This window comes from Gossypium hirsutum, chromosome D11 (assembly GCF_007990345.1).
Source record: "Gossypium hirsutum isolate 1008001.06 chromosome D11, Gossypium_hirsutum_v2.1, whole genome shotgun sequence".
Classification (NCBI taxonomy): domain Eukaryota; kingdom Viridiplantae; phylum Streptophyta; class Magnoliopsida; order Malvales; family Malvaceae; genus Gossypium; species Gossypium hirsutum.
The window spans coordinates 141,929-159,194 of NC_053447.1; the positions used below are offsets into that span (position 1 = coordinate 141,929).

Genomic DNA, 17,266 nt, shown 5'->3' on the forward strand with positions numbered 1-17,266 from the left:
ATAATAAATAAATGTTAAATTTTATATTGAATTATTTGATATTTAAATTATTATCTTTTCATTAATAAAAAAAAACTCATTTCACTTAATTTTCTAATTTACATGAACCTTTTTGTTCATTTATCAACGGGTTATACGATATTTCTTGTGTGGAAGTAGGTGAACATTTCTATTGACAAATAGCAGATTTCCAAGCCCATGCCCAAGTACTTATTACTTCTTGGGTTGTAATTGCTGTCTTATCCGGAAGAAGAGCATTGCAAAGCAGAGGTATAGTCTCGTGCCCATGAGTCATAATGTACAATTTCCTCAAGGGATGGAGTGGCAACTAATTCTTCCTGGTGCTTCTCACAAGTTAGCTCCACCACCTTGAATATATCCAAATAGCTTATCCTGAATAGAAGCAATACCAATTTAACCTGTCAACAATCATCACTACATCCTCATTTCCAATGTTTGATACCAAAGTTAGGAAAGGGCTAATCAATAAACTTTCAATCAACCACAATAAAGCTGGATAGGGGAATTCTACTCATCTTACAAAATACTTACTTTTCCTTGATGAACAACTCGACAGCTTTCTCATTAGCTGCACTAAGAACTCCTGTCATGGTGCCTCCAGCCCTTCCAGCAGCATAGGCAAGACTTATGGAGGGGTATTTCACATTGTCAGGAGCCTTAAAAGCTAGTGAACCAAGCCTGTATTATCCATCAACCAATTTAACACAATGGAATGAGTGCAGTGTCCGTTCATTTTTCAATAAATTTTACTTTTTAATCACCAAAAAAGTTCCAAATGCAACATGATGTAAATAAAACTTAAGACCGACTATTGTGGGACACGGGATAATTGTTATTATTGTAAACTGAATGAAACATTATCAAATTTTTAAAAGTTAAGTACTAATGTTAAATTGGAATGGGGAGATGCTAGTTACTTGCAAAGATCAAGGCGAGGCCAAGTTATTTCAGAGCAGTAAATTCTTTCAGGCCATGACAGAGTGTACAGGATTGGCAAGCGCATATCTGGCCATCCCAACTGAGCCAGCACCGATGAATCCTGAAAATAAGTATATAAAAAATAATTATGAGAAATGGAAGTTGAATTTCAATTTGTATTATCCAACTCTCCATTCAAAGGCACGGCTGTAAGACAAATTAAAAAGTGAATGTGACATCTATCGGATCACCAAGCAGTAACCAACATGATAAAGTTAAAAGCAAAACCTGTGTTTCAACCATTGAGTGAATAATAGATTGCGGGTGAATTACTATCTCAATGTCATCATACTCAGCCCCGAAGAGGTAATGGGCTTCAATAACTTCTAGACCCTGTCAAATAGAGAAAGCATTTAATGCTAGTAATTTTGACGAGGGTAACATTTTAAAGGACTAATAAACTTTGTAGAAAATTAGCTGCCTATAACTTTGAATGAGATATTTGATAAAAACCTTGTTGAAAAGGGTAGCAGAGTCCACCGTGATCTTTTTCCCCATATTCCAGTTAGGATGTTTCAAAGCATCAGCTACTTTAACATCTTTCAACTTATCAACAGGCCAATCCCTGTGTGAAACAAGGTGAGAAAATTGTTCAATGTGGCCTAGTCATCCCACTTTACAAGGTTTACCGTTCTAACATAAATTATGATTCCACACCTGCAAGCCCCACCAGATGCAGTCAAAATAATACGCCGAAGAGCACCCTCTGGCAATCCCTGAATACACTGAAGAAACAAAAGATTCTAGGAGATTTTTCTGTAATTACCAAGAATGACTTGGGGGATAAAATGACAGGCGAGTTGTTTCAACTACCAACGAGGAAACATGATTGACAAAAAAACTTGGAGCAGTGAACAATTTTCAGATAATATTATTCAGCAATACCTGAAAAATGGCGGAATGTTCAGAATCTGCTGGAAGGATTTTACTTTATGCTTGTGAGCAAGAGGAAGGACAAAGGGACCACCAGCGATCAAGGTCTCTTTATTGGCTAAAGCAATATCTTTCCCAGCTTCTATTGCAGCAACTGTAGGCTATAAAAGATAAAAGATGGAAATTTTAGCAAGCTAAACAATATAATCTAATAAGCAACAAATTGTTTGCTTCTCTTTACATATCCTAATTCTTGACAGTAAAACTGTAATTGATGATATCTCAAATATATTTCTTTCAGCGGAGGCAAACAAAGCTATATATAGAGGAAGCAGAAATAGATCTGCATACGGTTCTCTGAAGTATAAGGATTGCATGCAAATGAGAACTATCATCCAACACTATTTAAAATTTTGGTGAAGTCTATTCTTCTTTCAATTAGTCTCAACTGCATTCAGTTTTTCACATTATGCATGCAAAAAACTAGACAAAGAAATCTTACATGCAGCCTTTTCAGAGCCCTCCTAGCCTAGGTGTTATGGATCAAAGGGTTGAAAAGGCAGGATGTGGAACATGACCAAACAGAGGGAAACAGTAAAAGAATCATGAAGTACCTTCAATCCTGCACATCCTACTATCCCTGTAACCACACTGACAGCATCAGGATGGCGAGCAACCTGGAAAATTTTTTAAGACTAATTATCTAAATAAGAAAATGGCATTATATAGTCAGGGAAAAGAAATAATGAGCTATATCATAGGCTACCTCAATAACTCCTTGTTCCCCAGGAATAATTTCAGGCTTTGGCTCCATGTCAGCCAAAGCATCTTTGAGTTCATTTACCAAAGACTCATTCCTAACAGCAACCAGTTGAGGTTTGAATGTCTTCACCTGCAATACACAGAAACATTATCAGCCATCAAAATTTTGCAAAAACCCCAGTTCACGTTTAAATCATTTATCTTGTATAGAGGGAACTTTATGTTTTAGTTCTAACGCTTGCAAGCATCTGCAGAAACCACTTTATATGAGATTATACTGCAAAACCACATATGGCTGAAGGAAGAATCAGTGATTATGAAACCATAATCATGTTAGTCAAGGGAGAGTTAGACAACTCTAAATGGCTCTTATCGGAAGAATTTAAAACTGGTCCATTATAAGTAGTCATATAGCTCGGTGAAAACTGAAGAGTTACCTGATGAGCAAGAAGGGTGACATTTGAACCAGCAGCAAGCCCCACAATTCTGAATTTATCTGGATTCTCCGCAATTATGTCCAACGTCTACATAACGCCAAATTCTAATTCTAAACAACTTGATCAAGTGCCAAACAAAACATACATGCAAGCCTAAAATTTGGGCAAAAATCTACATGGGCGCATTGCCAGATAGTTAAAAGGCAAAACGGAAAGAAGTTAGTTTCAGTATGTAAAAGATTTTTTTTTTTATAGTTCTCTTTCCCCCTTTAACTTCACCTGACTTCCAATGGAACCAGTTGAACCGACAATGGAGATAGGCTTGGGGCCATCCCAAGTTAGTTTCAGTATGTAAAAGATTTTTTTTTTATAGTTCTCTTTCCCCCTTTAACTTCACCTGACTTCCAATGGAACCAGTTGAACCGACAATGGAGATAGGCTTGGGGCCATCCCAAGTCTTGCGTCCAGGGTGTGGAAAAGCTAGTCCTGGCCATGCCGGTGGTGGGTGTGGAGCCTGACCTGAACATTGTAGTCTCCTGATCCTACCAATCGCTGTGCCGTAGCCCTTCCTCTTCCAAACAAACCCATCTTAAAATCCAGAAAACACCATTCATTACAATTATAATTCAAACCCAAGAAGCAAAAGGAGAAGGTTTTTGAGAATCTTTAAACAAAAACAGAGAAAATTTCTGGGTTCAGATGCGTAGCATAGACGAAGCAAGAATGGAAGAGAAAAAAGGAAGATGGAGTAAAACAAATAAACCTGGAGAAAGGTTGGGGAGGGAAACGGAGTTGGTGGGATGGAAGAAGGAGGTAGACTTAATCATTTCAGAAGGATAAACCATATTCAAATCCATGAAACAGAGCAGGCTTTGGAGTGAAGAAAATGAATGGGATGAAAATAAAAACAAAAACTGGGAGATGCAGAACGCAGAAAATATATAAACGAGTGATGGGATTGAAGAGCAGTGGAGCTATCTGTTAGATGGTATTTGAATGAATTAAATTAACTAATCTGGTAATATTAATTAATAGGGATAAGACGACAGTAAGGATGGAATTTGGGAATCAGTATGACGTTGACGTTGTCTTTGTTTTAACCAAGGTATCTTTTATATCCTTGTTGATAGCGCAATCCCAATAATGGCGACAATCCGAGGGTGTTTTGTTTAATGAAATCGCGGATTGCTTCTTTCAATGCTTACAATCTCTCTCTCTGGGGAAGTTTTTTACCCAATCCACTCACCTTCCATTGCTTTGCAGTATCCAGTCAATGGTGGTCGGTCCCTCTCCACATGTGAGAAAGAAAATATCCTTCTGTCGAGAAACACGTTGATTTGATACATTAATTGCATGTATCGTGCGCTGACTTTTTAACAACTCACCTCTAATGAGATTGAGATCCAACACTACACTGCCTAAACACTATACTTTTATACTACTAATTTAAACATATCGTTGAGGAAAACGTTTAATTATATCACAGAAACTGTTGCAGGAAAACGACAATTGGACAGATTTTGTGGATGTAAGAAGACGGAGCATGTTTCACATGCAACCTATAATTAATTCATTCAAACATGACACTTGAATGGATACTTTGTGTTATATTTTTTATGTTAGGTTGAAATATAATGTTTGATGTAACACACTTGACAAGTGAAGAGACATCCAAACAGTAAGATAACTATCAATAAGCCAATTTTCAACATAAAGTCTAGGTGGATTCTTTCTTAGGTATTGTCTCTTTCATTAGTTATTTTTCGATTATTTTTTTATTTTTTTTTGTTGCATTCTTAGTTAAATTAGTTTGATAATTTTAAATTAAAACTCATTACTCCAAATTTTCGACTAAATAATAAGAAAATGATAATTACTAATATTTTTAGTCCTCGTGGATACGATATCTTTACTCACGGTAGCTATACTATTATTTGCTAGGTGCGTTTGCCTTTGTCGTAAATTTTAGTTAGTTTTGTGACCACCAACATCCACTGTAATGATAGTTTAATGGCAAGTCCAACACATTAACGCAACCTTCTATGAAACTCTCACCTATAAATACCTCTAGAAATGAGGAAAAAAAGATCAACACTTCAAAAGATCAAGCCTACACTTTGTTAACACACCTTTAGCCTCTATCCTTTATACCTTCCTTATTAGTGGTGTTCAAATTTTGGTTAAAACCGAATTAGCCGATTGAACCGATCTAATTCAGTTAATCGATCGGTTAACTAATCTAATTCGATCGGAGGTTAGTTAATGATTTTTTGGAAGTTTGGTTATCGGTTAATTGAGTAATTAATTGAATTAACCGGACTTAATAATTAATAATACAAATTATAAGTAGTTTTAATTCGGATAATTCGATCAAATGAACATTATAAAAAAAACATATAAATTTCAGTTAGTTCGGTTAACCAACTAAATTAGCTGAAATATTTTGGTTTGGTTAATTTTTTTGAAAAAGATTTGGTTCGATTAACGGTTAAAAGATTAAAAGTTCGATTAATACTAGTTTGATTCAGTCAACCATTCGAACACCCCTTTTATTCATATTCATTCTTTATAACCTTCCAACTCTCCGCCTCTATTGGGTGAACTGACCTCCATAGCAACCACTACCCTTTCCCCCATATTTTCTCATTGTTGTATTATTGTATCAATAATTGGTGTGGTGAGCATGAAAGACATGGCTTCACAATCTCAAAGTGGCACCCCCTTTAACCAAACCAACCAGACCAATGGCCTGGCCAACCAGATCAACTCTTTTGCTCCACTCATCATCCTATTTCACCTGTCTCAGAAACTCCCACTGGCTTGAACTCTACCCAGACTCTATCTACCCGGACTGTACTGTATGCAAGTACCCTTCTCTCCACCTTAGAATAGTTAGTGAAGGCTTAAGGGATCATTTAACATCTAACCCTACCACTCTTGTTGTACCTATAGAAACCGCACCTTCAGTTGTTTCAACTACCCCAATTTCTACAGTGCCTCAGCCACAACCTGGCATGACCTCTCTTGGACCATTTGACCACATAGGTCACTATTTCCAAGAAGTTGTAACCTATCTCATAGTTATGCCTCCTCTACTAGTTGTGATTCCTATTCCATTAGACTAAGTTTCTGCAAGTATTAAGTCCACAACCCCACGACTCAAAAACCCAAGAGAAATTGCAATGTTTGGATGAGCAGTTTTCTCAACAAAAATGTCGCTTCAAGGAGTAGCAAAGAACAAAAGTGCATTCTTGACTAGAGAAACTCGGAATGAGTAGCTCATTGCGAAGTTGAGAGTCACATGAGAGGTCCTAAGACAAAAAAAATTCGAAACATTATGAAGAGGAAGCTCTATTCAAGCTCTGGAAAGACAATGAGGGTGACAATTTGGAAGGCCTTCGTAGAAATAATACTGACTTCTTGGTGACATCTCAGCACTCTCAAGGCAATAAAAATATCTCTGTGGAATAGCAACTCAAAGCCTTCAGGGCCTAATTGATGCAAGAGATAAAAGGGTTAATAGCAAACGAATTTGTCTAAAATTACTCTGACGAGTCGTTAGCCTTAAAGATCTTTGACAACCATATCTCAATATCCTTCAAGTTCTTAAAGTTTATGTATAATGGATCGAGAGACCCGGAAGATCATCTGGCCAGGTACAACAACCACATGAACATATTTGAGGCATCTGAAGAAGTAAAATGCAGAGCCTTCTATATGACCCTATCTCAAATGGCTCGGCAATGGTAGTTGTCGTTACCTAGGGGATCCATCCATTCTTTTGAACGACTGGCTGACCAATTTATGAGTCATTTTCTGGCCAACAAGCCGTTGCAATAGTCCTCTGCCTATTTGATGACAATCTGCCAAAGAGCAAATGAGTCCCCCCGTGATTATGTCAAAAGATTCTGTGTAGCTACTATGGTCACGAAGGGAGTTATTGATGAATAGGAAATTTAGGCTTTTATTGTCGGAACCTCGCATCATAACTTGAGGTACATCATCATCGAAAACACCCCGAGCAAACCCTCCAGCCTTTACGAGATGGTACACAAATTTTTGGAAGACGAGGTGGAGAAAGTTTGTGACTTTTCCACACTAGCACCCCATTAGAGTAACCCTCCAAGAAGATTGCCTCCCATGAGATTTTAAGGCTATCAACAGCCAATGACCGATTCAGGGGTAGGCAGGCGTAGGTATGAACATTAAAACCAGTCCAATCAGAGAAATAACAAGCGGGTGAACAATGACCATACCACGAATCGCCAAGGACACATTCGCAGGTATAGAGAAGGCGAAGATCAGTGACCTCAAGCTCTATATAAAAAATTCAAAACTTATCATGAGCTTAACTATTCCCTAGCCAAAATTTCTATACAAGTGAAGTATCAAGGAATCTTGGAGACAGCCCCACACCTCCCATCCAGATAATATCGCAGCAACTCCAATCACCATTACATATACCATAATGCTCGAGGACACCGAACTGAGCAATGTATGCATTTGAAAAATGTCATCAGAAATGTGATCTGAAAGGGGCCATCTTAAGCAATTTTTGGCTCAAGACCCCTATCAATCAAACAGGGTCCAAAACAAAGAAGTAGGGTAGTTACGGCCACAACATGATGACAGGGGCAAGTGATCTGCTGTAATTTGATATGTCAAGTTAAGCTCTCTGGAGTACTTAATGAGCTTGTTTTCAAGTAGTTTATGAGTTTTTTAAATTTTTTTTATTCATTCATAAATTTTAGTTTAATGATAGTTTTTCTTATATTTTACCTCTTTTGTTACGCAATTTGACAAATTTATGTCATTAGGAGTCTAATGATTAGCAAATTTTGATATCTAAATTATTACAAATCACTCTCTACAAATATCTTACTTAAAATCAATAATTTCCTCAAAAATCCCTAAATAAGAAGTGTCTAAATACACCCCAAACAGCTAAAGAGGAAGTCGTCCATCAGTCTATTTATAAGCTTTCTTTCAACGTGATCAGCAATCAGAAAATGAGATTTTATCACATGTCTAATGCCTATGGTTATCTTAATTCAAATGCTCTTTATCCCATTTTAAAAATTATCATTAATTAATTTTGTAGGCTAATAAATTTTATGCCTTACAAACCTTTGGATGCAGGTTTAAAATTATCATAGATGCATGTGCAATCATTTAGGTTGTAACACCCCCAACTTGTATACCAAGCCGGAACCGGGTTACAGAGCATTACTGGAGATTACAGATCAAACATACAGAAATCTCAAACATTTTATATCATCAAAACAAGTCATCAAAGCATCATTTTAATTCAAATTATAAACTCTCCAAAATAGATCTTTTAACTTCATTTACAATCAAACCACAAAATAACTAATATTTAGACACTCTAGGTACATGACGACACAAAGAAATAAATATCACCATATTTGAGTTGGGATTGTTGTTGGATGCTAAATCAGCGATCAAACTTAAGTACTTAACCTGCGTACGGAAAACAAAACCGTACGCTGAGTAAAAACTCAGTGGTATTTCTATAATTCGAATTTTTAAAAAAATTAAAAAAATACATGTATAATAAAATGTTAAGCACAATTGAACATTTAAAATCACACAATACTCAATTGTCATCACTTGCTATATATAATACATTTTCATAATTTATTCACGTAACATTTAAATAATGGCACTATCCATTCCACAATCAATTTATGAATATATAACTCGTGTATTCCATGTATTTACAACATATTTCACATTCTATTTTCAGTATACTATCTCATATTCTTATCCCAAAGTAGATTTTATGGAACACACCGAATATACGGAACAAATATAGAGGTGCATTATTATGCACTAATGAACAGAGAGCACTAAAGTGCTAAACAGAGAGCACAGATGTGCTAAACAGAGAGCATTAACGTGCTAGTAATCAGAGAGCACTAATGTGCTAATAATCAGAGAGCGCGCTAAAGTTCCTTAATGGCATGCCACTAATATCCCCGTAGTTCTAAATTCCGTCTACTTGGGCATTAAAACTGAATTTTATACATATAAAAAATAATCCAATTATCATATTTGCACAATTTCACATTTACACATATATTCATAATATATATATTCCAATTCGATTCAACCAATATAATTTCATCACATATCAAGACAATTCATTTCAATTGTAAAATACAATAATTCTCACCTCAATCACTTACTATAACATTTAATCAAAATACAACAATTAATAATTAGATTCGCATTATAGAAATACAAACCAAGAATTCTTAGCTATTCCTCGTCAACTATATTTTTCTCCTTTTTAGTCGAGAATTCTGGTACAACGCTAGCTACAGAATTAAAACAATTAAAAATCATCAATACAACACCATTCAATCTCACATTAAATATTTCAATTTTTACTCAATATTTTCCTAAATTCCAATTTAGTCCCTGAACCAAGACTAACTTTTATTCTCAAAACTAATTTCATATTTTCATTCCATTCCCAATTTAAACTAATTTAACTCTCTAATTTCACCATAAATCCCTAATTTTGAAATTCTCTCAATTTAGTCCCTACTATTCAAAGCGTATGTTTTATTTTACAAATAAACCCTTTACTAACTCCTAACTTGAAATTCAATCAATTTAAACCCTAATTCATCAATTAATTCAACATGAACAACATCTAAAAATTTACTAACTTTCAAAATTTCAACTTAAATCAAGTAGTATTTTGTTCTAGGATTCCAAAAATATCAAAATTATAAAAAAATGGACTAATTTGACTTACCAAATAAGCTTGGAACTTCAAAACCCCAATTTTCCCTTTTTCTTTCTTTCCTTCTTTCCTTCTCTGTTTCGTTTTAAGTTTTCTGTTTCCTTTGTTCTTTTTATTTCATTTCATTATTTTGTTTTGATTAATTAATATAATATAATAATAATATAATAATATTTTAATCTAAAATATCTTATACTTAAATAATAAATAAATTATACATATTATTACAAATGTATGTATTTATTTTATTACACATTTATTTTATTATTGCCACACATGTCACATTTTTGGTTTATTTACTAATTTAGTCCCTTGATTTTTTTCTATTTCATAATTAAACTTTCACAATCAATTTAATTTAGTCCTTTTATCTAATTAATCTTAATTAAGTCAAACTCACCTAATCAAAACCTAATTAACTATACAACTAGCTTCGTAAATATTTATTAAAAATATTTACGAATCCGATTTACCAAAACAAAGTCCCGAAAATGCATTTTTTTTAAAAAATCACATTTGACTCGTAAATATTAAATAATAATATTTACGAACTTACTCGTTGGATTTAGTGACCTCGAACTACTATTTCCGACACCACTGAAAATCGGGCTGTTACATAGGCTCAAATATGTCAAAATTTCACCTTTGAGTTTTGACAAAACACAGTTGTTATTGTTCTAATATAAGTTCAAAAATTAATTGGAAAGATCAAAACTCCAACACAACATCAAACATATATTGAACATTAAATATGTCGCGTATTATTTATAAAAAATTAAGAAAAATTACACTTAAGATTATTAAATTATTATTAACATTGCATTTTGGTCACTTAACTTTAAAAAGTTACAAAATGATCATTAAATTATTCAAAAATTTCTATAAATTATAGAACTATTCGAAAATTTTTATTTAAGTTACTACACTATTATTTTTTTTATAAAAAATTCTGGCTAAGAGCTGGAGAGAATAAATCCCCTTAATCACCTCTAAGAAGCTTTTGCGAGAGGTTTACTTGATGTTTTAGTAGGTCACGTGTCTTCTTATGATTCTTGAGTTGTTAATAGATGTTTTGTTGTTTAAGTCTTTTTATGATGTGATGTGGTTGGAGAATGTAGGAATGGGTATTAATAGGAATCTTATCAAGTGAGCTGGTATTACCATTGCCAGTCACATGCGCCTATAAGCTCTTCATTTTCATTTTCAATCTACGTGATTTTGACCTTGTCACCAAGTCAGCTCACCAAAGTCTTCCACATTTACCTGCGACTGCCTAGATCCATTCTGGGCTTCCCAACTCATTTTAAACAAAAGTTGGCTTACAAGCTTTAGTAAGAAAGGTAGAAGATTATTGAGTGAATTTTAAGATGTTGCATAGATAAGTTTAAAATCAAGCATAAATAATTGTGGTGTTGTTTACAAATTTGTTCATTGTGTTAGCAGACGTTTTTCAGTATCCATAACAAATTTTATTCATCTTGTAGCATGATAACTATAACACCCTGAATGGATCGTTAATTCCTTCAAAAATCATTCAATTTGGTTTCAAGCTACAAAAAGAGAGCAAAAATACCAATCAAACTACTCAGCAGAAAACAATAGAATTCCATCTTCATTTTCGGATTCAACCATTTCCAGGCTTGCATGGCCATTTTCTTCTGCCAACGTATCCAAGACTTGGCATTCCTCTAAAACCATTGGTTTTCTATAGCAACTTATCCTAACATGCTGAGTCTAAGGAATATAAAGAAGCTCACCAAGATGGCTGCTACTTTAAGCATGACCTCCGCGTTTTTAATACAACTATTCATTTCCTAGGATCTTGGTGGTTGATAATTTTAATGACCTTTTGGGCCTAAAAGAATCAATTACTTTTTAGGGTTTTTGTTAGATTAGTAAATCAATCAGTCGTCACTAGCCCAACAAGTTATGGGCTATTCATTTCGCCCTTTTGAAATAATATTTAATTGTTAAAGGTATCAAACATATGTCATGATGGAATAACTCATTCGCCTACTGACTTTTAGATCCAAAAAGGCATGATTTACTACTTCCACAGATGCATTTATTCTCCTAATACGACTTTAAATTCATTTTATTATATATACACATTGGATATAAATTTTAAATAATGTAAGAAAAAGAAAAAGTGATATATGAGTAATAATGAGCGTGAGATTTTATCCAGCTAAAACGGCATTATGTAGTAATCAAGTACATAGCATAGGCAAATGCAAGCACATGTAAATTGATGCCCATTTTCCAACATTGATTGATGGCCTAAACTAAACATGGATCCCCCTGCCCCACCTTTCTCTTTCCATTTTAGTGTCCTCCACTACATTCTTTCTTATTTATTACACAATGTGCAACCCCAATCGTAGGGTCATTTGTGATCAGATATCATAGATTCTCAAACACAGATTGTTTTCATAATTACCTAATTAGTATAATAATATTTCTTTTGCTCCTCAAATTCATAATCAACCAGTTTGCTAACAACAACATATATTCTTTTTTACTTTTTCTCATGCATGAATGAGTATGTCTTTGACAATAAAAAGGAATAGGATGAATGCGAGAAGAAGAGAAAGAAAAAGGCAACTGTATGTGCTACTTTGTTTCAAATGGAGTAATAATTATTTGTGTAGTGCGATGATATTGATTCAAAGGCAAAGTTCCCAAAATGGAGTTTTGTCTTATTTGGTTGTGTGTAATGTCAAAGCCCATCCTTTGTAGTAGATGGCTGTATCAGATAGACAGACGTTGATCAGATGAGATTGTTTGTAACAGGAATTTGGATGGATATATTATATATTCCCCTTTTATGTTGTCTTGATGCAATCAGATAATTGTGTATCATTTTTATAGCAAAAAGAGAGAGCAAGATTCTCATATCAATCTATTTTTATGTATGTAAAATGAGTGAGCATCCAGCTAAGAAATCACAAAACAAAACGAGGAAGAAGCAAAGTGTAAATAAATACAAAGGACAAAGAAAGATTGATCCTTGCTAGTCAACTTGTGACAAGAGGGTCTCAAATATTCTTGTGAAGAATTTCGGTCACACAACAAATGTCATTTACTTTCTTATAATTATTATTTTACTTTGTCTTCTTCACAAACTAAATCCAAGTAATCAAATCAATCAGTTTTTTATTCTATCCATTGATTTAGATTTACTAAATACTAGTGTAGTAAATTAAATAAAATTTTAACACCATAGAGCATAAAATTAATTATATAAATAGTGTAGTAAATTAAATAAAATTAATTAGAGTGGAAGAATGGGCATTGCTTGCATGCATATAATCCAAGCAAGGGCTAAAAGTGAATCATAACCGTTGCTTGGGGAGGACAATGGATAAAAGTTGGTAGGTAGGCCTCAACAAAATAATAATAATAAATCAAATGAAAAATATTAAATGTATAAAAAGTTATGATAAATTTTACACCACTTATCCATATAAATGGATGTCTCCCATATTATTCTTACTCTTCACCCTCTTTAAATATAAAATATCTTCACAAGTCACAATCAAACTACAAACTATGTGTGTGGGTGTGTGTATATAAGCAGAGAGCGAGGGAGAGAAGTGATAATAGAGGTAGTAGCTGGTAGGTTGAGATGGAAGAAAAGAGTGAATATAAAAAAGGGCTGTGGAGTGCAGAGGAGGACAGCATCCTGATGGAGTACGTAAGGAAGCATGGGAAAGGGAAATGGAATCGGATACCCAAAGTAACAGGCCTCAAGAGGTGTGGGAAAAGCTGCAGATTGAGGTGGATCAATTACCTTAGTCCCGGTGTTAAGCGTGGTCGTTTCTCCGACCAGGAGAATGATCTTATCATCCGCCTTCATAACCTACTCGGCAACAGGTTGCTAAACGCCTTGTTAATTAGTTACTAAATAAAAACATATTTTGTTTGTTTGTTAACTAACTCAACTGTAGGTGGTCACTCATAGCTGGTCGGGTTCCAGGAAGAACAGACAATCAAGTGAAGAATCATTGGAACACTCATTTGAGCAAAAAGCTTGGGATCATCAAAAATCCTACTGCTCATTCTTCACAATCCCAAACTCCCTCCAAGTCTAGTAGAGATGATGATAATAGCCATAGCCAAGCTCAAGACCAGGTGATGATGACCAACACAGATGCCTTGCCCTCGCCTCGTGACTACGGAAACGGAAGCTCTTCTCGGTTTTGGCAATGTCATAACAATGATCATTTCAATTTGCATACACCTACCCCTGTCAATGTCTTGGACTTACTAGACCACGACCACCACGTCTCTCTTGATTTTGTTTGGCATGGCTTTGCCTAACCTTGTAATCTCTGCACTCCTTTTTCTCACCTCAATTATTGTTTTCAACTTTGGATTGGATTGCAACATTTATTATTTTTTTACTACTTCCTCTGTTTTCCTTCTTTCTTTTGTGTTATATCATATGGATTGGATTGCATTGTTATAATTAATAATTGATTACCCCTTATTCCTCCCCTTTCCCTCTATTCTAGTCTAATTTATTCATAAAAGAAAATAAAAGTTTAGTCCAATTTAAGATTATGCTTTTATTTCACTTCATTTTATTTGTTGTAACTTATATACTAGATTTAAATAACCCAACCTGAATATAAAAAGAGAAAATAAGAAAAAAAATAATCGAGTATAAATAAAGTTACATGCAAATGACTAGTAATTTGAATACTTTAATTTTAAATAAACTGATGAATATAAATAGCTTTTTTAGTTATTTTATTTAAGTATTTCATATAAAAATAATAAAATACGATTTTTAAGTAATTTTTTTGGTTACATTAGTGTCAAGTTGACTCATGACACCAACTCGATTAAACACATTATATAATTACTAGAAAACACATTAATACCTAATATTGAAATATGACCATACTAAAATATAAACAAAACATTTACCAATAATATTAATTATATTTTCAATTGTATTCATTGAGGTTTTCCATCAGAAAATAACAATAACAATAATAGCCACCACGGTTAATGAATGAGAAACTTGATTTAAGGCATAACTGCGTGGCCTGGCCTCTTATCAAATCAATGGATAAATAAATGCCATTGCCATGCATTAACCAGACCAACAACGAATACAAAAAAAATAAAAAAAAGCAGGGTGGAAGATTAATGATCCAGAAGGGGCAAATAATCATCATCAGATGCTTTCTCTTGTATACATTAGACTTTGTATTTATAAAGATATAATGCTCCTAGGCCTAGCTATATCAGTTACAGTTTGGTGGGTTTAAACATTTATACACAGCGGATGCAGGTTGCTTGTAGGTTGGAATGCTACTTGGATCTACATATCTTACTTCGCCTGGCCCAAAGGAAAGTTCACTGTGCCTGAAAACAACATCAATAATTTTTAGTGGAGCAGGACCAGATGTTAGGTTTGATGTATTGAAGAGAGTTTACCTTCGAAGATCAAGTCCGACTAAACCAGCTTGCAATATCGTCAAATTGTCAGAATCTGGAGACACTATAATGACAGTGTCTTCAGAGTACTGAGTCTCAAGGATAGACATGAGTTGTGTCACACGCACAAATACATCTGCCACACTTTCATTTGGTGTTCCATCATCTATAGGAGGTGGCTTGATTGTAGAAGATATGCTATCCGATTCATAAACCTGAATCATATATATATATACACCCAACAAAACATATAACTGTACTTGTGAGGAATATATATATATATGGACACCCAGAAACTACCCCAACAAAACATGTTATATACACCAGATAGGGCTCGTTAGAATATAAAGAATGAGATTGTACTTGTGAAATGGCTTCCAGTTCCTTGCCTTCATATGCTCCCAGTCCACGAGCATCCAGGAAGCTGTACTCTGGAACTATATAACTGCAGCCAACAAATAGCAAGTCAACATAAATTGACCTTATCCTATTGGCAATCAATCTGTCTCGGTGTGTGTGTGTATGTAATCATTGACCCTAAAATCACAACATAAATCAAATACACAAATAAAAGTAGGTTGAAGTTCATTCCTCCATCATTCAATGTTTCAACTAAACCATATGTTGAAGGACATGGAAAGTTTATTTTCATGGATTCACGTTGAATAACAGCAAACAGAAAAAAAAATTGATTCTTTCAAGAAAAACTATCCATTAGAAGATGTAGGATTAATTTGTATATATACCTACGACTGACACCATTAACAGCTGCAATGATCTCAGCAGCCTGGTAAGCTCTTTGAGTAATAGAAGGCCAAATCCAGCAATTCCTTTCACAGGCCCCCATAGCCTTCAATTCCAAAGCAGATTTCAGAGTCTGTTTTTTCCCCTTGTCTGATAACCCACTATCAACAGAAGTTTTTGCTACAGGGTTGGTGTTGATTATTCCGAGGCTCTCATATTGGGACTCCCCAGCCCTCACCAAAAAGTACCTTGAAAAAAAAATTAAAACCCAAATTCAAAGTTCACATTCATTTTGTTCGATAGAGTTCATCAGCTATTATGGAAGAGGGATTGGTGTACCTGTTAGTGAGGCGAGGTGGGGGCATCTGGAGAAGGCCACGAGCAGTGGCCACCGAATCTGAGACTGAGAATGAAGATAAGGAGAGGGAAGTGAGAAGCAGCAAGTGACGGCGGTTGATTAGTTGGAGGTTAGGTGTTGTTGGTGGAGATATGGAGGCGGAGGCGGAGGCGGTGGTTATTGTCAGCATTTTGGCGGGACTTAACACTCCTGAAGCGCAACCGCAAGTGTGTCTGTCTATCTATCACTAGTTTTCATCCCCGGTTTAAGTAACGAAGAGATCTTGTATTATAAAGATTGTATCAAATTAGTCCCCCATTATTGAATGGGTCAATTTAATCACTATACTATTAAAAGAATCAAATAAGCCTAAAATTGTAATAGAGCTAACATTTGCTCTACATAGAACATCTTGAAATTATTTTTTTCAATTGCAATTTAATTCCAAACAAAAGATTTTATTTATAAAAACTTTAAAAATATTAATTACGTTAAATAATAAATGGTTTTAAACAATAAATATTAACACCATTCTAATTTTATCTTATTTGAGTCTTTTTAATAGTACATGAACTAAATTAATCCGTTTAATAATAAAGAGATTAATTTGAGCTGTAGTAGTAGATATCAATTATTTTCTTTTTGTTTTCTAATATTTCGAATCATATATGATATAACATGGTGAAACTAATCATATATTTAGTGTATGAAATCCTTTGATTCTATATTTCCACACACAAAAAAAGAAGAAGCTGAAATTTAAGTTGAACCAATTAAGTTTTTATTATAAATAAATTACTGCACAGTCCTCACCTTCAGCTTCGTTCAAGTTACATGAGATTTTCACATGCTATGACTTGGAACCTTTTACATAGTTTTACACGTATA

General features: G+C 34.3%; 2 protein-coding genes and 1 pseudogene across 2 annotated transcripts; 1 reads left to right on the top strand and 2 right to left on the bottom strand.

Moving 5' to 3' along the window:
• Positions 1-65: 65 nt before the first annotated feature.
• LOC107904707 (1-deoxy-D-xylulose 5-phosphate reductoisomerase, chloroplastic-like) lies at positions 66-4,241 on the bottom strand (annotated as a pseudogene).
• Positions 4,242-13,273: 9,032 nt separating this feature from the next.
• LOC107904704 (transcription factor MYB114) lies at positions 13,274-14,255 on the top strand. The gene is made up of 2 exons (XM_016831164.2): positions 13,274-13,722; positions 13,797-14,255. The coding sequence occupies exons 1-2, from the start codon at positions 13,475-13,477 to the stop codon at positions 14,167-14,169; spliced, it is 621 nt and encodes a 206-aa protein (XP_016686653.2). The 5' UTR covers positions 13,274-13,474; the 3' UTR covers positions 14,170-14,255.
• Positions 14,256-15,007: 752 nt separating this feature from the next.
• LOC107904703 (uncharacterized) lies at positions 15,008-16,818 on the bottom strand. The gene is made up of 5 exons (XM_016831163.2): positions 16,381-16,818; positions 16,044-16,289; positions 15,661-15,742; positions 15,298-15,512; positions 15,008-15,225 (listed from the first exon to the last, which is right to left on the bottom strand). Exons 1-5 carry the CDS (start codon positions 16,566-16,568, stop codon positions 15,105-15,107), a joined length of 852 nt encoding a protein of 283 aa, XP_016686652.1. The 5' UTR covers positions 16,569-16,818; the 3' UTR covers positions 15,008-15,104.
• Positions 16,819-17,266: the final 448 nt, after the last annotated feature.